Genomic DNA, 26,944 nt, shown 5'->3' with positions numbered 1-26,944 from the left:
TTCTTTCTTTTCCCTTTATTTCCTCTATCCCTTTTTGTTCCATTGCTTCCTTCACTCTCTTATTTCCCTTCTCTTCCTTTTTCTTTCTCTTCTTAATTCCATTCTTATCCTTCCTTTTCTCTCTCACCTTTTCTCCTTCCTTTCCTTTCCCTACTCTCTTTTACCCTACTTATCTTTCCCGCTCACTTCCCTTTACTTTTCTCCTCTTTCTATACTTTTCCCTTTATTTTCCTTCCGACCCTTCCTTTTCTTTCTCCCTTTCCCTTCTTTCATTTTCCCATTAATATTTGTTCTTTGCCGTCTCCAATTTCCTTTTTTTCATGGGAGGGGGGCACTTGATCCGTGCGTGCCTGGCCAAAACGATCTACATATCTGATCATGGTAAAGGGTCAAGACAGGCCCTAAAATCATCAGGGGCGCTGCGACTCCTATGGAAAGCTGATCATGCACAATGCGTTATGCATTATGGCAAATAGCCCATAGTAAGAAGAAAAAAAAGTGTCTATTGCAAAGAAAGGGACAAATTGCATCTCTGTAGCTATAACTAGATATGTGCTGGGCCTCGTCTTGCAAAGAGTTATGTTTGGTCATCAATCACAACTATGGACGGCCAGCAACGTCAACATCTAAATGTATGTTTGTTCAAAATATTTTCTTATTATGATGTAAATCATGCATTCAATGTTTTCTTGAAAATTCACTGCTTCTCCTTGTTTACAAAGGACATTGTGTAAATTACCTGTAGAACAAATTATGACACTGATGGATTTCCATATAGTTGAAATTGATTGGATCGATCGTAACTCTTCGTACGACGGGGCCCTGGATTTGAATGACTTTCTCTGAAAGACATAGAGATCTGAGAAGTCACAAGCCAGTTTCATTATAAAATAATATACCATTTTATGAGGCACCGATTATCTAGTTGCCAATTTAATGGCACACTATATTCAATAGCTAAGATTTTTTTTAAATAATAAAATGGATCTCAGAATAACACCCCACTGTGACCCCATGCAGTATTCAATCAAGCAAATCGTACAACGGCAATTCGCGAGTAATGCTCATTTAATGTCTTATAGATTTAAATATACACAAACATTTACATTTAATACATGTATATCTAATACAAATTAATGAAAATGCAGTATTGCTCTTTAAATATAAAATACTGGAGTTTAAAGAAATTTTAATGGTTTTTTGAACAGCAATATACATGGATATAGAAATGTAGATCATGGGTAAATAAAATGGCCTGCAAAGAGTTGTGAAGCCCATTCTATATTGTGTTTAAACCGTATACAACAGGCAAGTCAGATTCCAATCGATGACGAAGGAAACTACAACAATATAATCTAAATATCAATTGTGTGCTTGACATAAAGTCGCTGTGATATGGTACTGAAAGAAAAGAAAAAAAAACTCATGACTGCGAGACCCTGTCATAACTTTTATCATTATGTTTAGCATGAAATTAAGAGTGTTTATAAAACCACACATTTTTTGCACACTTAAGAGAAGTGACCTGTTTTCTCTTTATTGATGAATGTGATAGTTTTTCTTTAATGGAAACCCACACAGATTCCTGGTCGATAAAAACGCAACAAAAAGTAACGCAAGACCGCAGTGCATAGGCGGTGACTGCTCCATAACTCCATTACACATGCATATAGTCTTCCATATCAGACTCGTATAAAGGCAGAGACAAAAGCCGCAGCCTCCCTCCGCCTAGATTACAGGCGAGGAATATACAAGCTTTCAACTAAACATCATTATTAATATCATAAAGAAAACAATTCTGGGCTGACAAAATTGCACTTGGATATGTATTACTGGAAAACCATGTATTTTAATCTCTAGTGTAGGAGTCCTTTATAATGGCCATACTAGGGACTTTTCTCATTGCAATGCAGAATCAATCCTAGCAAGCAGCAAATGAATTGAAAATGCAACTCAAATCACAATGAAAACCTGGGAGATCTTGTCAAAATTTGGTGAATCAGGACAGCAGTTTCGTGCCACGCTTCGAAGCTGACAAAAAATTGCAAATATGTTGTTCGTCCATAGTCATGGATGAAACTGCTGTTTTGATTGACCATCTCTCAACAGAGACTTGAATGTCATGAAGGGCATTTTATAGATTCTCTATAAAGCGTATATATGAAATGAATATATGAAATGTGCACAATTAACAATATATATACTGCAACACATGTAGAGCTACAGGTATGCATTCTTTTGTGCATATAACAGTGCAGTGGTATCAGTAATGCTAGCCATAAGGTTGTTTAATATATATAAGGGGTAAACGTGAATGTTGCTAAAAACTGATACATTGAGACACTCTTAACACAAATAATCAGATAAAATTTTATGCGTAACAGTGGAGTGTGCTATGTTAAATAATGTTGTCTTGATAACTAGAAAGCAAAAATGAGACAAATCTATAAAGGATGAATATCAGATTCTGGGAGAAATTACACAGAAAGGGCTCAAGACTGATTTTCAACAAATAAAAAGTGAGTATAAGGGACTGGAGATCACATTTTTTTTTAGTTAGAACAACTCTGTTTGGAAGGGGCACCCACATTTTGTTCATAGTCTGAACTTAAAAATCTATGTTTACTCATAAAGAAAATTTTGGCAAGTACAATACATGAAATCATCAAATTTCTCATCTAGATGAAGATACAAGAAGAGGACATCCAGTGGTTCCATCTTGAAGGAAATTATCAAAATTCCAGGAAATCTAGATCTTTCTCAAGGAAATGAAGAAAGAAAAGAGGAAATTGCCTGCCTTGACAATGAATATTATACAGATATTGCCTACCTAGAGTTTGAATACAATTAACATTTCCTCTCCCCGACGGAGTTATATTTTTCCCAAGGGATTATATTTTGCCCGAAGCGCACAGCGCTGAGGGAAAATATTCTCCCGAGTTGAAATTTTATTTATTTAAACGATAGACCAGGCAATATCTGTTATATTATATAGTCTATCTGGATTCGCCATCAGATATTGCATTCATCATCTTGCTCCAACCCGAAATTCTTGCTACAGCTCTGATCCATCTACGTCATAATAGAAAATATTTTGAAAATACATCAAGCGCATTCTTCATGCAATCGACGCGTTAACACTAGCGCGTACATAAAACTACCTGATTACGCAACTTGTAAGCAGCGAGTGACGTCACCTTAGTGAATATAACGCCGCAATTGACAATACAACGCAGTTATATCTACTGAGGTGACGTCAAAACCCAGAATATAACAAATGCGATCCTCGCAGCTATGGTCACGTGATGGCGTATTGACCTATCACTTATTCGAATCTACATGTACATAACCTATGTAATATAACATTTCATTTCCCCGACAGAGTTATATTTTTCACACAAGATTATGTTTTGCCCACAGCATTGAGGAAATGCGTAGACCAAGCAGTATCTGCTATACGCTGCCTATGTAGACTCACAATTTAGAGTCTGCAAAATGGCTACATGACAAAACTCGCACTGCATGATGGGATGTGGCTACGACATGTCGTGAAACACATCAAGCGTGTACAAGTACAGAATAGCATGAGCATCAAACAAACTGTCTTATTATTCAGCTTATAAAGCCGAATATAACTGAGGTGACATCACAACCAAGAATATAACAATATTGTATTGTATGGTCTCAGATATGAATCTCAGATATATTTCTTGTCTCCCGATAGCATACAAATATACAAAGGTTTGAGGAAGCATAGCAGCAATTGTTTGTCCCGAGATTGGACTGGTAATTATTAGTTTTACTGGGGGGGGGGGGGGAAGCCCATGGGAAAATAGTATTATTACCAGTCCAACCAGGGATAGATAATTCCCTCTATACTTATGGAAGAAACGCCTGTTATATTTGCTTTAAATCCTCCATTTGATAAGTTAGAACTATGGATCTCAATCTAGTCCTTGTGGTTCATCCCCAATCTGAATCAAATCTAAAGCAAGCGCTGCACTGCAGTTACTTGCGTTGACTGGCCTATCGATTTCCGGTGCGTAAGAGAGAGCGCATAATCTGTGATGTCAATGATGAGTGCACTATTCTATAACTGACGTCACCGCATAGCAAATTCTCTTTATGGTCGGTTTGTTTTCTCAACATCATAGTTAGAATATCTTTGGTCACGTGATGTTATTCAAACCAATCACAATACAGAATTTAATTCATGTAGGATATAATAAATATTAGACTCCCTAATTTAAACCTTATTTTATATGAATTTTTGTATTCTTTAATGCTTATTCATGGGAAAATGTTTACTGGTGTGACACCTATATTTGCTTCACTCAAAGTGCAGATTTACCACTTAATATTTTTGAAGTCTCCCCAATTTTATGAAATCGTATAACATTATTTACCCGATATCTTAAACTGAAATCGATTTGAATACCTTTAATCCACATTATATACCATTAATACTCATCAGCGTGGTTTCTTTTATTTTTAAGAATTTTTAAATTACCGTATTCTATTTTGATTTGAATATCAACTTAAAATTTATTTGCATTCATATGATTTATATGTTTATTTTTCCTTTGTTACATTTCACTTTCCATTATATCCCTCATCCATCTACCTCTGGCTTTCAGGATACTCTCCCTCCCCCCCCTCCCTTTAGCTTCTTAATCTGCCTATACCCCCTGTTTCTTTCTAAGCCTAAGTTTTCTTGATTTCTTTCTTGATTTCCTTCCATTGATAGCAATCTTTGTTCATGATTTGAAGATGTTGTAATTTTTACATGCATATTTGTGTTGTAATTTATCATGTGATGTGAATTCCACCCAATTCAGCGTTGGGCTGCCATGTGGTTTCTAATAAACACCTTTTCAAATTCGAATACAAATTCAACTGTACAAAGTGTGGCTGAAAAAATCGTGGCTTTGAGTACAACTCAAAATAACCCATTATCCAATTAAAGTCAGACTACTCCTGACCGTACGCGATCTACATAGCTCCATTTCTCATTCGTGTTTCCACTACATTTTTCCTGTACTATTTATCCCATAAGACAGTATGCTGTATATACATTCTAGAAAATTATAAATAATTTACATTTATCATCAATTCTTTACAACCCGACAAGCAGGTACTGTACACAAACACAATTTTCAATGCATATCGAATGAATATTTCTGCAAGCTCAATCATCTCTTTGTACATATTTCAATAATCTTGATGCTCTGTTGGTAAAGAAATCATGGGACTTCATCCAGTATTGAAATAAAGTATGGTCCTCAATCTTATGATTACGAAAAATTTCAAGAATCGATTGCCTAAAACCAATTACGCTATGCATCGGCGGCATTGAAAATTTTTACACTCGAATAAGAGCAGAACAATCCTAAATAGCACTCTACGTGTGTATGGATGTGGAGCATTGTGGCCCAGTGGAATAGTCTCCGGACTTTGAAACAGAGGGTCACGGATTTGAATCCCAGCCATGGCGTAATTTCCTTCGGCAAGAAATTTATCCACATTGTGCTGCACTCGACCCAGGTGAGGTGAATGGGTACCCGGTAGGATTTATACCTCAAACACTTTAGCGCCTATTACTGGCGGCTCAGCTACGGCCGGGATAATCTGATACCAAGGATCAAATCGCAGTTATGCACATAGTAACTGCGCTATATAAATGGACATATTATTATTATTATTATTGATCAGACATACCCAGGGACCAAAGATAGAAAATAAAAACTTCACTTTATTTTTCTTTCTTCACACTGTGGCAATATCCTATGGGTTGTGTGGTCCAGTGGTTAGAGCATCGGACTCCTAATCGCAATGTTGCGAGTTCGAATCCCCACTCTGCCATTATCTCCACTTTGATAAAAAGACCAGAGTAATATCTGTCGTTTATATAAAGGTCAACCACTATGACTGATTAAACCAAGACGTAAAAATGTTTCCTAGGTAATTGTTTATACACCAGCTTGGCATATACCAGTAAAACGCTGTCCTGCCGAGTTCCCACGGGAGTCATTAGTACCATATCCTTCCCGTGCTCCACTATGCAGACCTTGCTACTATTTGGCAATTCTACAGAATGGGCAGGATTGGGAAAAAGAAAAGGAGCCTTTAAACATTCTCAGAGGGCAAAAGAAAGTTCCTTGGGATAAACTTTGTCTTGTTCACTTTAAATCCAGGTGCTGCGGTTAGTACGTCTGGAAAGACCGGATTGGATAAGTCCACACGTCATTGACACTCCATTTTCCCACAGTTCAAAATGGGCGGTATCTGATCGGGAAGATTGGCATGACATCTTGAAAGAATTCAAAATTTCATGCCAATCTTCTCGATCTAAAGTGAACATCTGGGGCCCGTTTCATAAAGGACTTGCAACTGTTGTAACTTTGCCATCACGGCAACTACCATGGAAACCTTGATTATGATTGGCTGCCGAGTCCTGTTACCATGGTAGTTGCCATAATGGCAAAGTTAAAAACAGTTGCAAGTCCTTCATGAAACGGGCCCTTGCTGTTGGCCTGTCCTCACAATGCTCTTACCACACTGCTCCTGATTTAAACCGATTCCTAAAACCAGCGCTCCGCCAATCTAATGATTGGGATGGATCAAGCTTTCAGATCTTTGGAACGGCCCTTTTACCAAGTTCATGCAAATCTTCTACAGAAAAACTACATATCAGTATAACTTCATTCTGGCATGCCAGAGCGAGAATTCATTTTGTTTCTGAAGATCACTCAGAAATTAGCTGGTTTGAACACAAGAAGCCGATTCAAAGCTCATGACCTGAAAATCAATTTTCCACCATGCCAAGGCCGGAATTCAGAAATTCGTCTGAGAATCGGCACTCGTCTCCATCAAAGCAGACCATGGATGTATCCTTCTGGCTGTACACATCATGCAATTTACAGGGTTGCTGTCAGAATTTCACATTTTTTAGATGTTACATAGCTTTAGCTCTTTGAACACTTCTCACTGCAGGGCTGTAGCTTCGCTGCATTCATCACATTCAAAATGACACTCTACTCTTGAATAATGGAGTCGGAATACTAACAGAAATGCAGTGGTATATCTGCACAGAAAATCACATGTAGGAGAGATTAACCATGACTCAAGTCTGTACCACCTTAACATGAAGAGTGAAGATCTGAAGATCACATTGAAAGGAGAGAAAGGGTAATAGGGCATTTGATGGCTGAAGGCTACCGGCTTTCCTCTGGGAAATCTTGGACCTTGCGATGAACCTGGCGCAGATACTGCTGCTGTTTGTAGAATACTTTGAGAGCACCCTTGATCGCGACAAATGCTATTCCGCCCTGTGTATGATAAAAGAGGAAATGCACACTGAATTACATAGTAGACAGTCTGAAGGAGAAATTCTTCAGAAGAAATAAAGTCCATTGTAATTTCTTTTCTACTCGATTTAAATTCTAACATTCATATTTATGGTATTAGAATGTGTATGACAGTCTTCCATTCAATTTGAAAATTGAGCATTCAACAGTTATTAAATTTTTGGCATGCGTAATAGGCAAATCTGTAAAAATAGAGACTTTATTCCAATGAGATAAGCGAGTTTTAGGCAGAACATCATTATATGTGATCGATCATACCGAAATGAGAGACAAGTCGCAAATCAAAATTCCTTGGAATTCGACACACAAATAAAAAAGTCAAAATTGTGAAGATTTTTTTTTTTTTAATTTTCTGATTCTTCCATGTTTCATAATTACTCTGTGAAAAAGATGAGTGAAATTGATGACGGGAATATGATAAAAAAGCAGTTTTTCTGCGAGTGTTTTTTTTTGGTCAATTCGAACATTTCTGATACTTGGCACGTTCGACTTGATCGAATTTCGCTTCATACTAAGCTCCGCCCCTAGCAACGTATGCCATTGTTGATTGGCTATTCATTTAAAGTCGTGTACAGCTGGCGGCGGCCGCTCGCTCGATCGATCGATCGGTTCAATGATTCAGCTTCAAAAGAAAGATCAAAAGCATCGATTTCAATACGTATTCTGAAATTCAAAAGGGGGGCTTCTTGACAATAGTTAACAAACGGGATACAACTTCTAAAGGGTTATTTTTTGGTGATAATAGTACCAGGCGGGGGTATTAGCGATAGATTGATACCGGATTTAGAGTATTAACCTGGCTATAATCGCGAAATAAAAGTCATGCAGAGACGCAAAGTATTCAGAACACGGTTTGTTTGCGAGGATTAATTTCATTAAACATAACATGGACATGTTGAAGATTATCTCCATCATTTGCAAGTGATCGGGATGTTTTCAAGAGAGAACATTTTCAAAAGAAAGGGTTTACAATCCTTAAAAATATTAATAATATTATTTGTTCGTGAATGTGAGTTAATTGATCTGCAGTATCTTTAACAAAAGAAACCAAATTTATGTAGAAAGCTTGGTGGGCTTCATTATTTCCAATTATTTATAATCAAGACATTGTTGCCCTCAATTTTTATCATGTTTGAATGAACGATAGAGAAAGCGAAAGAAATAACTGTACAAACAGAAAGTCTGAGACAGCTAACGTCAACCAATGAAAAATGGCCGAAACGACCATGGAGAAGGTTTAGTGCATTTTTTTGGATAAAGACATTGATTGAAAATATCAGTCATTTAAAATACACATATTGAAATAAACATTTCATAAAAGTCATTGTCATGTTGTTCCATTCGACTGTGTCCAGATCTATTCTCTCTTTCCCTCTCTCTTATTCTCTTACCTACTTCTTTCGTCTTTCTTGTGTTTTATTTCTTCCTTTCTTCCTCTCGTCCCCTTTTCGTTCGCTCTTCTTATTCAGGTCATTCGGTCTCCTCTCTCTAACCCCCTCCCCTATTCTATCTCATCCCCTTTCTCTTCTTTAATTCTTTCGTCCCTCTTAATCTGTTTTTCTTTCTTCCCTTTCGATCTTTTTTTTTTCTCTGCCGATTCTTCCCCCTCCTTTCCTTCTTCTCTCTTGCCTTTTTTTTCACCCTCCACTTTTTGTTTTCAATTTTTCCCCTTTTCTTCATGTTTTCGTTTCTATTTACATAATTCTGTTTTTCGTTCTTCTCACCCTTCGATCTTCTCTCTTTTTGCCGGTTTTCTTTCTTTTTTCCTTCTTTGTTTTCTCCCTCCCTCACCCACCGCCTTATTCCTCTTTTTTTCTTTCGTTCCTCTTTATATAATTATGTTTTCCTTCTTCCTCTCCCCTGCCCATTCCCACCATCTTATTCCTCTCCCCCCTCCATTTCTTTTTCTTCTCCCCCGTCGATCTGCTCTCAATATTTTTTAACCTCATTTCTTCCCCCTTTTTTCCTTCTTATTCCTCTCTCTTGCTCACCCCACCGTCTTATTCCTCATCCTTTTTCCTCTTATTTCTTTTGTTGTTCTGTATTATTCGTTCTTCTCCCCATTCGATCTTCTATTTTTTTTTCACAGCCGTTCTTTCTTCTTTCTCTTTCCTGCCCACGCCCACCGTATTTTTCCTCCATTCTTCGTCTTATTTTTTAAAATCCTCTTTATATGTTTGAGAGTGAACACATGCGAAAAAATATCGAACAGCTTTTATTGTTCTTTCTTTAATCATTCAATCTTACAAAGACATCATTGTTGCACAAGGCATTTGCAACAATCTTCTGATTCTTTATCTGTATTACTGCGTTAGAATATATATATATTTTTTTAACAAGTGCACACCAAGCTACCAATAATGCCTATAGAATTTCCATTTATTTGAAAGCAGGATAAAATAGCATTGCACATTAAATGCCTTGCTCACAGGCATAGGTGCTGCGGCCGGGGATCGAACCCCAGACTTTTTATGTATAGCCAGGCGCCTTAGACCACTCGGCCACGGCACAACCAAAATATTGTTTGTGCTTGATATCGATCCGAAAATCAGCATTCGTGGAGGTGTCGTGGCCGAGTGGTCCAAGGTGCCTGACTATACATAGGAAGCTCGGGGTTTATCCTGCATTCAAATAAGTGGAATGTTGTATGCATTCTTGGTAACTAGGTGTGCACTTGTTAGTTAAAAAAAATCTTAACTCCCCTAATCTATCCTTTGTTGGAAATAATTGTGGCGGGATTTTACTCAGGGTACCTCCTCGCTCTTTTTGTTGTAGAGTTAAGACGTTTATGCCAGGTTTTTTTTTTCCGGAATCAGTTTTAGAATCACTATAACTTTTTTTTCATTAATATATCTTTGTTTTTTTTTCATACTAATTTTGAATCATTTCAATGCTGTAAATAATTATACCCCCCCCCCCCAAAAAAAAGATCGATAATAGACGATATTGAGCAAATTATTCACGTTTTTTGTTCTCACTGCCTCAATCTAACATAAGCATTCATAAAACATGATCACACAAGCCTTTCGTATAAAGATAAGGTTCAAATTGAAATATTTTGAAGGCTTATCTTACCATTTTACAACGGATAGTTCTTTTTATTAGAACATGCGGTTAAAGTTTAGGTCATAATGACTCGCTTGATAGATTACATGTGAGAGTAAACGCGATCGACATTCAAACAACCGCATAGAGGCAATTTGCGGTATATGAAATTGTTATTATTATTTAATAAACAAGACGATGATACAATGAAAATCATTGGTATACTCCCTCCTCACTGGTTTTAGGTCCGACCTTTTCTCCCTGCCTTTTATTTCATTAAAAAGGGAGATCATGACAATTATTTCTTTCACGAATATAATTATAAAACCCCAGTATAACTATGGAGCTATTACACTGATCTGTATAGAAGATCAGTGGATTGACATATCGAACCAGAACATTAACTTTGTTTCGTCTTGCAGTCGCGCGTGACCTGCAAGTTCACTATTGTTCCAAATGCAGCCTCCTCATTGGTCAATCGTTTCGCCTTCTTTGGCAAGCGGTTGCTAGGACATTTCGGTTAGCTCGGCGGTGGCAAAATAGATTTTTTCATGGAGCGGATTCAAAACGGAAGTCAAACTTCGAAGGCGTTTTTCTCTTGATATTTATTTTCAAAAGCCCAATTCTTCTTGCATTCTAAGGCTAATATCTCCACTATTATTTACTCTTAAGGGTCGAGTGATATATCAAATTAAAGGTAAAGAAACGGAGAACAATAATCACTATAAAACTTGGATTTGAAAAATTCCGAGTTGTCTCTCATTTCGGTATGACGAGTCACATATTATAGAATGATCCTTTTAATCTCTTACCTTTGAGAGCTCAACAACAGTGAATTAAAGTTTATGATAACCCACTCGTCCCAAATATGTGATACATAAATAGTGAAACTTTGTTACTTCTCCAACCAATCCTCTAAATTATGGAACGAGCCTTATCAGCCTTTCTGAAGTAATTTTTTTAATGTAAAAATTCTTAAAATTGAAAAAAATACATCTTTTTTTCACATTCCAATTATTCTTAATTTCCTTTATATAAATTTTTGAAATGTGCCTTGAGCACTCGACAGAGTGGACTTGGCACGATGTAAATCCAATACATTATTATCAACCCACCGGTCATAGAAGCCAGAGAATGGATGAAAGAGAAGAAAAACACTCTGATTAAAGGATTTTCTGCGAACAATTTTTAAGGTGATAAAAAGTATCAATTTCAATTGTCATCTAAAAAAGTGGTAATCCTGATAGTTTTCAACACGAGAATAACATACTCACCAATATCGTTCTCTGCAGATTAGATGTTAATGAGCTGAACATAAGCTTCCCGCACATGGTAGCAATAGTTGGAAAGATGAGAGCACCGCAGAGGACTCTCGTCGCCGAGATGGGATCGGAGATCGGCTGAGGCTCCGTCGGGACTCTTGGAACAATCGGCGTCTTGATGCTTTCTTCCGGGAACAGGTAATTCCAGAAGGGCAGCTTGGGCGAGTGCTTCCGCCAAAGCCGCAGGACGTAGTCCTCCCATCGAACCATCTTACCAAGGATGAGCATAACGGGTATTGTGGGTAAGCCGATGAGTAGGAAGAGGGGGTCCGCTCGTTCCATCACATCCAGTCCCTCTTTGTGGCCCAGGACTTGCATGACGGTGACAGCGCCGTAGGTAACGGCCGTCCAGTAGACCGATCCTACAACGATGCCTCCCGCTGCAAACGGGCAAACCTTGTAAATGAACCTATCCACCAAGTCTAAGATGTATACAATGGGACCTGAGAAAAAAATCAAATTTGAAACATTTTCAACAAACCTGTATCCACAAATATTTCACATTGGTAAACAGTTCCTTCTTTTGTTACGAGTCTGTTCCTAATAATGTACATTTGCTGTGGCCCTAAACTGCTCATGTTTTCTACGCTCAGGGTAGAAGGAATAGATTTGCAAACTTAATAATTTCTTCTACCTAATATAATTACGTTAAGTATTTTCATCAGATCATCAGAAAGCTACAATGCGTCCATAAGCAACTGACATTTAACAGTTGGTCAAGTATTTGTAATAGCAACATGTGGATGCATTCAAAGTAGAAATTAAACAAAAACCTTCATATAGTGTTCATTGATGTGCTATTCTAGTCACCACTACTGACCGCACAAAAAAGCTGTTAGCACTAACAGTGCACTAACAGAGGCGCTGTTACAACCGGTAAGGTGGCATTGACGCCTCATGCTACAACAATGCATTACTTATGATTCGACGTTACAATCCGAAAGATGTGACTGGGCTTACTGTTAGCGCTGTTAGGCTAACAATGTTTCTGTGCAGCCAGCACTGGTCAATTCAATTCGTGCATCCTGCTATTTCAGGCTTTGAAATTTGCCTATCCTAATGGAAGAAAGGAAATGTCACTTGAGAAAATTGACCCATGATTTCACTCCCATCAGGGTCCCATAACACAAAGGTTAGCGATTGATCATACGCTTGATTAAACATTGTAGTCAATGAAATCAATCGTAGAAAAGTATTCTACAATGATTGAAAAGCTTTGCATTACAGGCCCCTGGTGTACTACCACAGATCATCCAACACACTTTTTTCACTTGATGGCAATAAAAAATCACCAAATTACCACCACTCACCAAGCTCAGGGTATGTGATGGAGTACTCTGCATTGCACTGGGGACACATGACCTTGGCCATGCTGTTACCGCGCTGTTTCTCATCGATCCAGCGTTGCAAACACATCTGATGTACCCACTTTGTTGTTCCTCGGCAGCGGCACGGCCTGACCCATTCCGCTGACCGGTCATCTTCTATCGTGGCAAAGCAAACCCAACAGGTCCTCCTGTAAAGATAAACAAAGGTTGTGAGGGAGCAAAGTTACATGTAGCTCAGTTGGTATTAAAAGCACCTGTCTTTCGAACCAATGGACATGGGTTCGAGTCCACCCCGGGCGGATGACTGAAGCCTGCATTGTTTTCCTTGTTTCATTGCTACAGGCTATGTTACAGTGGAAAACACTCTGTCTCTCGAACAGGGCATTAAGTGGAGGCCCTGTGCAGAGGAGAGTCATTACCTTTGCATTTTAAAACCCACTGCACTATTCATATACATGTACATGGAAGAGTAGGGGGAACCCAGGTGCAGTAGTCAACCTGCACTCCCCCAATCAGTTATATCGGGAGGAGAGACCTGTGGGTCAGAGTGATTCCATTCGCAATTTGACTCCCAGGCACAGGTGACACCAAAACTAATAGTAAATACACTGTACTAAATAAATAAACACGATACAGGCTAGGATAACTATGGCAAGGTCTACAGCAAGGTCTCTTTATACTGCTTCACTTCAAGAATTGACCTTTAAAGTAGAATGAAGCCCTTGAATCCAGATGAATTCCTAAGAGTAAACAAAACAAGCAAAGGTCATGAGACAACAAGATAAAGGCTAGGAAAAAATAGCAAAGTCTAAAGATACAACAAGGTCTCAATATAAAGCTTCTAAAGAGTCAAATGTCTGCTATTTTTCCAAGCAATAATAATACACTATCCCACATGTGCACAACTGTGTTGGAAGCTTTTAAGTGCGATCATTTTCTTTTTTTCAGCTGAGATTTTAGGATTTCAAAAATTTCGGTTCGAAAATATAACTGCACCATATCTATTTGGATCCACAATGATGTAGTGACAATTAATTTTGGTTTTACAGACTTTCTTGTGAAATCAACTTTACTGCCACCTCAAATCTTTATCAAGGCATGTATGCAGCCATTTTGATCAGCACCAGCTGTATACAAAGTTAACTACTACATAGAGTTCCTAGATCATTACCTATGTGCAACATTTTGATCATACAGTAATACACTCTCTCTCGAATCATGATAAATGAATTTCTGCTGTACTGTTACAAGCATTCAGACCACAATATTTGCAAAGAAACAAAAATTAAATTACAAAATGTTCACAGTACTTGTACATGTAGTTCAGAGCATTCCTGATTTTCATCTAATGACCACCATAATTTCCAAACAAAATTCACAATGAAAATATATTGGGCTATCCTAAACCAATTGGGCCAAGGGGGCATGATACAAGTTCTGTTCCCCTTTAACAATATCGCGTTCTATCCAACAAGTACATAACAAATGTAAATAACTAAACTGCAGCTTATAACAGTAGCTTGCAACTTGCCATTAATAATATAGCACTTATGAGGCGCTGATTATATAATTGCCTATTCAATGGCACACCATATATTACCCTGGCTGTAGCTCCAGCTGCGAAAGGCGCTTGGTGCATTCAAGGAATTAATCCTGCCAGGTACCCATTCACCTCACCTGGGTTGAGTGCAGCACGATGTGGGTAAATTTCTTGCTGAAGGAATGCACTCCTTAACTTGGATTCGAACCCACGTACCTCTGATCGAAAGACAAGAGTCATAACCACTGGACCGCAATGCCATCGGTAACAACTTTACAAAAGAGGGCTCATATTCCCAATAGTTTAAGACAATTTGTTGGTCTGGAGGGCTATTTGTTCAACAAAAACAAAGCATGGGATCAAGTCACCACACACAAGTTTGATAATGAATAATGTTGACACCAAATTTGTCAAATACTCCTTGTCACATTCCCATTACAGGAATATGAAGAGCATGAGTTTGCAGTGGACAGATTAGTATGAGCCTCTTCAAAACGAAAAAAATATAATATAAGATAATGTACAAGTGGAGCTCTTTTGGTGACGGGTATCTACTTGTGGGACAGTCTACAGACTTTCAAAGTTCAGCTCTTGGAAAGGCACATCATTTATTCTACATGTAGCTATCCGAGAACCAATATTTTTCTTTAATTATGGGATGTACTCCCATCTAAAAAAAAGAGGAAAATTAGGATTCTCTGATTCAGCACAGAGAATAAAAAATAGAAAAAGTCATCACTTATACACAGAGTTGTCTGTGAATTGTAAGCAGCTTTATTATTATATTAACAACCCCAGGAATATATAAAATGCATGAACAACAATGTACATGTAGTAGGGCTCAAATCTCTTGAAAAGTTATAGAACAAAGACTGACCTGTCATCGATACTGTTTGGTCTTGATAGAGGCTGTGGTGCACATTCCTCCATGGTTGTTGTATAACTAGTCATCACCTAAATTTCCTTCTTGAGGCTCTGAAATTACAAAGAAAAAAAATGCCTTTTGAAAAAAATATGAAAATCAACAAATAACATCATGCTTTCTGATCAATGGCATCACCTTCTTATTGACCTCGTATGATTATCATACAACATTAACCACTTTAGAATTGTGTTTATTCGGAATCAGATCATTTAATTTTGTGCTATAAATACCATTCTATCAATTTCTCGCTTTCATAAAATTAAAATGAATGATAATTTACCAAATTTTAATCTCCTTAAAAGTGAAATTCAGAGATACTGTTTGTGAAAAGAACATTTTTATGAAGATAATTACTGTGAGAAATTCCATCAGAAGTGGTTATCATTTTTAAATAATTTTATGACGTACATGTAGGCATCACTAGTAGGCTACTCTTTCATTCATAAAATATTGTATGTTATGTGGAAAACCTTTAAAAAGGGTTTATGTAAAAGAATGTATGTAAAAAAGTTATGTAAAATAATTTTATTCATTATTGTTTTTGTTCATAATATGAAATAAAGATTATTTTATTCTCTGGAATAAAAAGGAAAGAAAGCTATAAACCACTTTACTTCCAGAGGACAGGGGGAGAGGAGGTGTTTTTTCAAAGGGTTAAGCAAGACATGTCGGTAGTATCATGCCTAATTAACAATGCACACATGATGTTTATTTGAATAATACGCAATTTATTTGATTAATACCCAGTAGTGTGCTCCTCTTAGCATGATTCAACCAATGTGGTGAAACATGCCTTTTTATAAGTTCTGCATGCAATTGGAAATTGAAATGCAACTCTTCAGTCACACTTAAAGAGGAATCCAGCGTTGGCCATAAAGGGAAGGAGAAAAATAAATTAAACAGAATGGTGAAAGTTTGAAAGAAATCAGACAAGCGATAAGAAAATTATAGCCGCTTTAAAATTGAGATCATTAATAGTATGTAGATTTCAAATTGGCAACTGGGTAAATACCCATTCCCCTGGGGCAGTAATCTAAATACAACCCAGGTAGTATATTGTTTTATGTCCTCATGAAAGAAAAATATAATTTGAAATAAAACTTTTGGGAAAAATGATGTTAGCCATAATATGTATTGGAGTACATGGAAGGGTAGTCCTTGCCTTACACATAGAGATGTATACTAATAACGCTAGAGGGCGTACTTCGTCAAATCTCTGTGATTACGCGGAGACCGGCCGCCATTACTCGATAGGTCTTCGCAGCCTGCCATGCGCGTACATTACCTATGGGGCATGTACAGTGATAGCACAGAAACGGAACAAAATGATGACAAATGAGCTTGAAAGCAAATGGAAAAGCAAAATATTGTAAATCGCACTGGATTAAAGTTCAAATTAACAAAGAATCTATCAAAACTGAGGACAAAACTGCCTATATAGACCTATCTAAAGGGCATAATATATCCCACAAATAATACAGTCCAACGATAATATACATCCCCAATCGTTTTTGCTTTGGTCATAACATTTCGATGTATCATATATATGACTTATATTTTCTGATGATTGGGAAGGGATGAATATTAAAAATAACATGCAGCTAGTCCTAGGCATATCGTTCTAGGTCCGGAAAACTTAACATGATCTGGTGTTCAAGTTGACCTCAGAAATTTCATAGGCCCTTTCACAGTGTCTGATGCATCCGAGACACAAGCTATCGAAAAAACACGATTGCATTTTTTTTTCAAGTATAGTTTCCTAATTACAATGATGCTGATTGCTGATAATTTATTTCTTTACTTTTGATAATTTTTATAATTCATTTTCCATTTTATAGATCTACACATAGAAATCGTATAAAGAATATAGAGCCTAACTCCTTTCCCCATGGTTTTAAACGTCGATGTAACCAACATCACAATAACTCGTGAGTCATAAAATGACTTTTATTGATAATATTTGAAAATAATTTATGCATTGGTCCAATTAATTGATAAGTTTATGATTTAAATTTCCAATGCTTTCAACCATCCGGTCATATTGATTACTTATATACGTGCGAGCAATTAAGAAATGTTTGTTGACAGCAAAATTTGCATATCAAATGCGCGCATGCAGAAGTACAATTTTGCAATATGTACAGGAGGCCATGGGGTAAAGTGTAGGATGTTTACCGTGTATTATTGACTTGCAAACATTTCAATATTTCGGAGAGTAAACAAATTACAATGCATGTTTAACGCAACATAGAACAATTTCACTTTGATTTTCTGGAAAGTCTAAACTTGATTCACTCCGGCTGAAATACTATGCAGATCGGCAAACCGGCTGAAATATTCTGTTGATATAATTATGGCCGGCGTTTGTGATCCTATATAATGATTGGACCAATATTATGTGAACAAATCAAGGATAGAATAATAAGAAGGAGAGGAATAAGAAGGAGAAGAGAAGAAAAGGGCGGGAAGACTGAGGATATTTGTATTATACTACAAAGATTATTATTACTAAAACTGAGTGTATAAAACCAGTTGATAACAATATCATGAAAGAGATTCATAAATGCAAACTTAATAAACTTATATAAAAACGGTTGCAAAATTGTGAGTACTAAAACCAAACATAATATTATTGAATATTGCAAAACTGAAAATACTTGGAATAAGATGTTATACAAATTGTCAGCTGTTGAGTGATCATCATAATTTCCTGTCTTGAAATTGTGTTAATATTTATTAACTGTGTCTGTGTTAAATTTATGGCAAAGATTTCCAAACACTGGCACCGGCCTACATGTATGTCATAAACCGGTAAACATGCGTTTTGCATATTCAGTTTTGTTTGTCACTTTAAAAGTATAACTAATTTTATTCTTTTAATTTCATTGGCTAGCCTATGAACCTGAGTTTGATTATTCAGGTTTGTTTTATAATAAGGTTTTCACGGATGAACAAAATTATAATATCATTGACATACGGGGCCGCAGAATGATTTTGAAACAGGGGGTGCATAAAATCACAATCATTTATTATGTCATGTTCATTTTCACTTTAGGGAGGGATCCATGCAGTTGCGCCCCTATTTTATTTTGATCACAGTGTGTCAAAGTAATTTTGATTGGGTGCGTATGACACTAGTCTTTAATTACACCCACCCCTTAAAAAGCGAATAAAAAAATCGATTCTAGAATGTACACTGCTGTAACGCCAAGAAAAGTAATGAGATACCCTTTATAATTACTACTTGCTATTATAATAGCGCATAATCAAAGATCAAAACACTAACTTATACAAATTATTGTTAATGATATATTTCTTACAAATTAAAGCAAGTTACATATAGTAGGCCTATATAGAAATTAAAATATTATATCCAACATAAACAAATTGGTCATGAGAACATCAAGTGACGTGAATGAAGGAAATGTGGAAAAGGACGATGCAGTTAAAGGTCAAGGGATATCCAGCGGAGAAGATGGGCTAATTCACTGTCTTTGAATTAATTGTCAATTTTTCCATTAATGTACGTTGTATATTTTTACTTTATCTGATATAATAGATATTATTATCTAAAATAGGCCTATAAACAGAGAGGTAAATGCAAAAATTATATAAGAGAATTTCATCCCGAGAAGTCAGGTATAAATGCCAAATTCACAGCATAATCCCCATGTAATCACACTAATAATCAATCGAAATGCAATTTGTCATTAATATTTTCGATTGTAATGAGGTTGGATTCTTTTCTTCAAGAAAAAAGGCCGGAGACGGCATCCCTTTTTCACAGCGTTACAACGCACGAGCTATGTATACATCCGGGTACTTTTACAAACCAAGACCTATCGAGCAATGGCCGACCACGCTCCGCGCAATCACAGACGTTAAGTACGCGCGCCTATGGCGACTTCGCACTATAGCGTAATTAGTATACATCTCTATGGCCTTACATCACTATGACATCCCATATGCGGCCAATTTGAAGTCTCCATGAGTATAGTGATTACCAATATTTACAACTTTTAAAAAACTTTCTTGTTGTTTGTCCAATATTGTTCAAACTTTCACCTATCAACTTGTCTGATTTGTCTTTTTCTTATAACAAGTGGAATGCCTCTGGCCGTCTCACCTGCATCACGCGATTCAATATAGCAGCAGTGCTGATTTTGAAAACTACTATAACTCGCACAAGATGTTCTGTGATACTTGGTTACTCTTATTTCCACGTTTTATGAACTAGACCAATACACTTATAGAGATATGATGGCAATTCAAAAAATACCCCCAACGTGGCCAAAGTTCTTTGACCTTACATGACCTTTGACCTTGATCATGTGACCTGAAACTCGCACAGGATGTTTAGTGATACTTGATTACTATTATGTCCAAGTTTTATGAACTAGACCAACACACTTTCAAATTTATGGCTGTAATTCAACAAATACCCCAATTTGGCCAAAGTTCATTGACCCTAAATGACCTTTGACCTTGATCATGTGACCTGAAACTTGCACAGGATGTTCAGTAATACTTGATTACTATTATGTCCAAGTTTCATGAATCAGATCCATAAACTTTCAAAGTTATGATGGTAATTCAACAGATACCCCCAATTCGGCCAAAGTTCATTGACCCTAAATGACCTTTGACCTTGGTCATGTGACGTGAAACTCATGCAGGATGTTCAGTGATACTTGATTAACCTTATGTATAAGTTTCATGAACTAGGTCCATATATTTTCTAAGTTATGATGACATTTCAAAAACTTAACCTTAGGTTAAGATTTTGATGTTGATTCCCCCAACATGGTCTAAGTTCATTGACCTTAGTCATGTGACATGAAACTCAGGCAGGATGTTCAGTAATACTTGATTAACCTTATGGCCAAGTTTCATGAACTAGGTCCATATACTTTCTAAGTTATGCTGTCATTTCAAAAACTTAACCTCAGGTTAAGATTTGGTGTTGACGCCGCCGCCGCCGTCGGAAAAGCGGCGCTTATAGTCTCACTCTGCTATGCAGGTGAGACAAAAACAAGTTTTTATTTGGGTTGGATTCCCCTTTAAATCTTTGTGAAACACATCCCTGAAAGAAATACAGAATGGAGACCCATGAAAGAGCACTGAAAGACCAAAAATTGATGTAAGTCTTTGAGCAGTCTACAAGATCACTAAAAATTTGTGGTCGAAGTGGAATGGCTCTGAAAACCCCATGAATTACATCTTAAAGACTATTAAAAACAAAAATCCTAATAAGCCACAAAGAAGGTATTAAAGACAACCCAGGTAGTATATTGTTTTATGTCCTCATGAAAGAAAAATATAATTTGAAATAAAACTTTTGGGAAAAATGACATGTTAGCCATAATAAGTATTGGAGTACATGGAAGAGTAGTCCTTGCCTTACATCACTATGACATCCCATATGCGGCCAATTTGAAGTCTCCATGGGTATAGTGATTACCAATATTTACAACTTTTAAAAATCCATATATACTTTCTTGTTTTTTGTCCATTATTGTTTAAACTTTCACCTATCAACTTGTCTGATTTGTCTTTTTCGTATAAAAACAAGTTTTTATTTGGGTTGGATTCCCCTATAAATCTTTGTGAAACACATCCCTGAAAGAGATACAGAATGGAGACCCATGAAAGAGCACTGAAAGACCAAAAATTGATGTAAGTCTTTGAGCAGTCTACAAGATCACAAAAAAATTTGTGGTCGAAGTGGAATGGCTCTGAAAACCCCATGAATTACGTTTTAAAGACTATTAAAAACTAAATTCCTAAGAAGCAAAAGAAGTTGTTTGAAAGTTTGCATGGTGGCATGTACAATCGCTGATGTGGTTTACGGTACACCATGTGGAGTGTCATAGAAACAGTGGATAGAAGAAAAATAAATGGATAGGCGAGAAAGTGGAAATTTGAGAGTAGAGTAATCTTTCTTGAATGGAGTCCTGAAAAGGACTGTAAACCAGAAGAGATTGATGAGTTGAAACAGCTTGAGTAGTAGGATGGATGAGGAGATGCTGGCTTGAGTCGGCGAGTAGAGTAGAGATGATGAGCAGAATCAGTAGAGAGACTCGACGTTTCAGGCAGGTTGACTGTCCGACCGTCTTCTGGTTTACAGTCCTTTTCAGGACTACATTCAAGAAAGATAACTCTACTCTCAAATTTCCACTTTCTCGCCTATCCATTTATTCTTCTTCTTCTATCCACTGTTTCTATAACACTCCACATGGTGTACCGTAAACCACATCAGCGAAAGCAAAAGAAGGTATTAAAGACAGCTGAGAGTTTCATGAGAGATCAATATTGAGGGATCACTAAGATCATCAATGGATCCTTCATTCTTGTTAATTGTACTGGACAATCTTCTTAACTGGCCAGTCACTTCTAGTCTTAATCCAACAAAATATTTCACCATGGATGTTCATTTCCAGTATCTCAAAACTCCCAACCAAAATTACGTTGAAAAAAGTGAAATTTTAATAGGAAATGATGATTTAAGTTTTGTTCATGAAGCCAAAAATCAAAAATACTAGGTGTACTTTACAATCTAACCTGAAGTAGGATAGTCAGGTATCAGATCTCATAAAAAGATGTAAAAGAAAATTGTACATGCTTCGTCGCCTTTAATAAAAAGTATAGACACCTCTTTTATGACCTTATTTTAATATACATGTATTATGAAGGATACATTTGCCTAATTTTCGATTACGGAGTACCGGTTTACAATGGTATCCTATAAAAAAAAGCAATGTGCTTGCCTTAGAAAATATTCAGAAACGTGCTTGTAAGATTATGCTTGGATGCCAGTACAAAGACTACATGTAGGCCTATGCAGGCTATGCTACAGCATTAGAAACATGCAATATTTCTTTGTTAAGGCCACCGCACACCTTACGACTGTTCGCGATCCGATTTTGGAACAAATCGCATTTTGCTCATTTTCTGAAAATGTGAATGGAACATATCATTTTATTTGAGGTTAAAATTAATTGAAAGAATACTAATATAACCATTTTGAAAGATCGCAAGCCTTTATTTTCGAGTAAAGGCCAAATTAGTTTCAAATCGTAGCCAATCTTACGACTGCTATGACGTCATTATGACTAGATATTAAATTTGATTTTATTCTACGAAGAATGATAGCATAGTCACAGATTTGAACATAGGTATTTGTACAATGATTTGGAACATAACACAGTAAGATATTCCAAGTCTCAATATTAGCATCAAATTCTACTACGTTTTATTCCAAAATTGAGTCGCAGACCAATCGTAAGGTGTGCGGTCGCCTTTAGAGGCAAGACGAAAACAGAAATGTATTGACTTTGCCAGTTCTCTTGCCAAGCATCCACAATTTACAAATAGTTTACCTCTCAGACAGCAATGTAATTATGTTTTACGATCACAATGGAAATATCAACAATATAATGCAAAACTAAACATTTCCAATGTAGCTCTCTTCCATATTTGTTGATCTTTTAACAGGTAATCAATCTTATTTTGTTTTACTTTGTATGTTGACGGCTCCACAGACCAATTACATCATTGCATATTTTACTATGTAAATATTTAATGTTTTTGTTTTTAAATCTCATTGAATTTTACCTGCTACCAGCTCTAAGTGAGAGGATATAGTGTGTGCATGTCAAGATTTGATGATCATGATCTCTTCTTTTCTCTTCCTTTTCTTCTTCCTATTTTTTCCTCCTTTTCTCTTCTCCTTTTTCTATCCTCTCCATTTACTTCCTTACACCTTCATGACTTTATTTTCACTCACCTAATACTACATTCTTCTTTTTCTCCACCGACACTATATTTTCTAAGATCATACAATTACAATTTCTACAATAGGTTTGTGTATCATTTAGAAACTGTTACCATACTTTGTATGAAAACTTTATATGTAACTTGCATGTTTGTAAAATTGATCACTATTCAGCTTTTGGCGGAGATTTCAATAAGCCATTTTATATCTATCTCTGTATCTACCCTTCTACACATCTTCTTTTTTTTTCTTTTATGAATGATTCGGTTCATAAGAATGTCCAGCCAATGAAGGTCCTTGGTGTCTATGTACAATCAAGTCTTTGATGGGATTTGCATATCATCATTTTCAAAAGTTTTAGACCATCTGAAAAATTGTGTATATAGCGCATGTATGCAATTGTAATACTGTTAATAGTTTAATTAATAACTTGGCTATATATTATAAGTACATACTACATATATGGTAAGGTGCCCCAAGTCTTTGCAGTCCCCATTGTCTGTGCACATATCTGCGTGATTCTAATAAAAGAAGATACACAACAACCACAAACTTTACACCTGCAAGACCAAAAATCTGACACAAAGTGGTGGAGAAATTTTGAATTTCAGGCATTTCATGTGACAGCCTCAAAATGCAGCCTTTATCATCAAAATGCCTGAATCGTGTGTAAAGTGAATGGGTGCGTGAAACATTTTTTGGAAAGTCAAAAAGGGGCCTAAGCTTTCGATCCTAGCAGAATCTTCGTCGGAGGCAACCAACATTTTTTGGTTCAATCTGAAAATGACTGGCCAAGGTTTTTTTCCAAGAAAATCATACATTTCTTTCCAATTTTTAATAGCTTTTTGGCACACTTACTCATGAAAATATAAAAAACATTATCAACTGAATTTTTTTATGAAATAAAAAGAAATTCATGTTAAATCTTAAATTAAATAGTTAGGTGCACAGACATGCCCCCTGCCCAATTTATAAGTATTCATTCTGTGTTTCAATTGAATGGTTAAAGAGAAATTAGTTTAAAGAAATTGTCCAATAGCCTGAATCACCTGGTCTGAATAATACTTTTGTTTTTAAAAAAAATTGAAAATAGGTGACCAAGTGCTATTTTTATGGTAACTTGTAAGTTGAGTGAGGGGGGGGGGGTTCAAGTGTGCCAAATATAAGGATATTTTATGCACTGACAAAGTATCTGGCTCATTGCATTAACTCATTGAGTGTGCTTCTGGGACCCGTTTCATAAAAGACTTGCAATTGTTGTAACAGGGATCAGCAGCCAATCAGAATCAAGGTTTCCATGGTAGTTGCCATAATGGCAAAGTTACAACAGTTGCATTAACTCATTGAGTGTTCTTATACCCTTTTTACACACGCTAAAATTTCCTTAACCCCGTACTATAGGTGGGGCTAAATTGCCATTTAGCCCCACCTATAGTACGGGGTTAAGCTTAGCCCACTTTCTTTTTACACAGCATTTTTGCAAAGTGGGCTAACCCCACCTTTAGTACGGGATTATTTGGCCCTGCAAAAAAGCAGGGTTATCCCAGCAATTGCGGTGCTAAGAGCGATAGTACGGGGTTAAGATCGCTAGTGTAAAACGAAAGTGGGCTAAGCTTAACCCCGTACTATAGGTGGGGCTAAATGGCAATTTAGCCCCACCTATATTACGGGGTTAAGGAAATTTTAGCGTGTGTAAAAAGGTACGAGTGAAGTACTTGTACTACGAATGATCGACAAAAACCACTAGTCCGGGGTTAGCGAGTTTCGTGTGTGAAAAGCAAGCATTCCTTATCCGGGGTTAGCGATAACAATTTGGCATGTGTGAAAAGGAAAAAAAAATAGTACGGGGTTAAGGATAGTACGGGGTTAGCGATAGTCCGGGGTTAAGAAAATCCTGTGTAAAAAGGGTATTATTGATCTTCCTCAAAAGCACCATAGAAAGACACCCCCCTTCTTCTCTCTTCCTCTTCTTCTTTCTCTTCTTCCTTGTTTTCCTTCATGTCCTTTTTTTCTTCTTCTCCCTTTTTCTTTTTCACCCTTCTTCCTCTTCTCCCTTCTTCTTCTTCACCCTTCTTCTCCTCCTCCTCCTCCTCGTTTTGTTCTTCATTTATTCTTCCCTCCTACTTCCTTTTGCTTGCATTGTAGATGTAGATCTACATCTACTAAATGATGTGGCATTCTTATCTTTAAAATTGTTTGGCATCCCTTTCTTTATTTTGCACGAGTACTCTTTGAACCACAACAAGCAGTACAGGCGCACAGCCAATATGGGAGACTGTCTCCCATGAGAGAGATTATCTCCAATATCAGAGACTTTTGTGAAGAATTTGGGTATCCAATTTCAGAGACAGTCTCCAGTTTAGGAGACCAATTTCCTTTGTTCACATTTGCTGCAAAAGGATTACCTTGGCGGCAAATAAAAATGTGATAAGCAGATTCCTCATGAAAAATTACCCCTTTTCACCGTCTATTTTAAAAATTCACCGTCTACTTTTGTTTTGATAAGGATTTTTGTTGTCATCCACACACAAAACAAATGGGTTTCTGACCTCAGCGAGACAAAATTTTGGGTGGAAAAAATTATGCTTTTGTTGGTGTTTCTTTTGTTCTTTTGCAAAGCAAGTCTCTAATATGGGAGATTGTCTCCCATATTGGAGAGTCTCCCATATTGGCCGTGCGCCTCTACTGAACAAGTTAGCAAATTATTTTTAGACTTGTCTCAATCATTGACAATGTCATGAATGTCAATGCATCTCCAGAGTCCAGAATGGTTACTGACACCGGACCATCCAAGACCAACTTATTTCTAACTAGTTAAAGCCAAGGCATTATCCTGGTTTAAGTCACCACTCCATTCATTGCCGTTCATTTCGTCAATGGCAGTGACTTCTTTCATCTCCCATTGACTTTGTACACAACGAGCGCACACACACTGACACACACAAGAAGAGAGGTGACTTATTTCAGGAAAAGGCCGTTCTAATTAGGGCCTACTAAGTTAGAAAATCTATTTCGTCACACAACAATTTCAACAAACCATGCAATAAATTAAATGAAAACTCACTTTAAAACTGCCACAATTTTTTTTTTAATGGGGTAAAAATTTGGTCAGTTGGTGTGGACCCTTGCACAATCGCTAAATAAGTAGAACATTTATAAATAAGAGAGAAACTGAAAGAGATGACCGGCGATTTCGCTCCGTGCAGTATCTAACGTTAGATCTAAACCGAATCACGAAATTGTGATCCGCCTAATGCGACATGTGTGCATGAGAATCGCACGCGCCGATTAAGGAAATGTGCCTACACTCAATGCCGTCTAATTCGATTGCTAATAATTGCCTTGGCTTGGGCTTGGCTTTAAAGCCTAACAAAAATGACGCACACCACAACGAGACAACGACTCGAAAATGTTTATAGAGAACTTACAACTTTTCGTGTTACAGGGCAGGGCTACAATCAACCATTTAGAATATTAATAATCGGAAGGCAAGGTGGAGGTCGGCGGCGGTGCTCCTGCACTTGTAGTTGTGGAGTGTACCTTTATACACTGCTCGAGCTCTGGCGACCAATAACGCGCGACCTAGTACCTATGAGGTGAAAGTAGCGAGCTTTTGTCTTCTTCTTATGTTGGTTTGGGTGGC

The 26,944-nt window shown here is 36.9% G+C and overlaps 1 protein-coding gene across 2 annotated transcripts; it reads right to left on the bottom strand.

Annotated features, from left to right (window-relative positions):
* Positions 1 to 1,050: 1,050 nt before the first annotated feature.
* On the bottom strand, positions 1,051 to 26,944 carry LOC129272285 (E3 ubiquitin-protein ligase MARCHF5-like). Of its 2 annotated transcripts, XR_010295210.1 has the most exons (6): positions 26,730 to 26,837; positions 15,480 to 15,577; positions 13,045 to 13,250; positions 11,687 to 12,177; positions 6,483 to 7,328; positions 4,524 to 6,416 (listed from the first exon to the last, which is right to left on the bottom strand). XR_010295210.1 is itself a non-coding variant. In XM_064107296.1 (5 exons), exons 2-5 carry the CDS (start codon positions 15,551 to 15,553, stop codon positions 7,215 to 7,217), a joined length of 885 nt encoding a protein of 294 aa, XP_063963366.1. In that variant the 5' UTR covers positions 15,554 to 15,577; positions 26,730 to 26,944; the 3' UTR covers positions 1,051 to 7,214. The 2 variants fall into 2 exon arrangements, 1 of the variants encoding a protein (XP_063963366.1); XM_064107296.1 differs by having other exon boundaries at positions 1,051 to 7,328; positions 26,730 to 26,944.

The sequence above is a fragment of the Lytechinus pictus genome, chromosome 12 (assembly GCF_037042905.1).
Source record: "Lytechinus pictus isolate F3 Inbred chromosome 12, Lp3.0, whole genome shotgun sequence".
Taxonomy (NCBI): domain Eukaryota; kingdom Metazoa; phylum Echinodermata; class Echinoidea; order Temnopleuroida; family Toxopneustidae; genus Lytechinus; species Lytechinus pictus.
Note: the sequence above shows the minus strand (reverse complement) of the source record. Positions and strands in the feature narration are given on the sequence as shown.

Bases quoted from the DNA above. Each gene is read 5' to 3' on its own strand.
- LOC129272285 (XM_064107296.1), bottom strand. From the start codon at position 15,553: ATGACTAGTTATACAACAACCATGGAGGAATGTGCACCACAGCCTCTA. The intron at 13,251-15,479 runs GTCAGTCTTTGT...TTATCTTTACAG, and splicing joins CCAAACAGTATCGATGACAG to GAGGACCTGTTGGGTTTGCT. The intron at 12,178-13,044 runs GTGAGTGGTGGT...TTTTTTTCTCAG, and splicing joins CATCACATACCCTGAGCTTG to GTCCCATTGTATACATCTTA.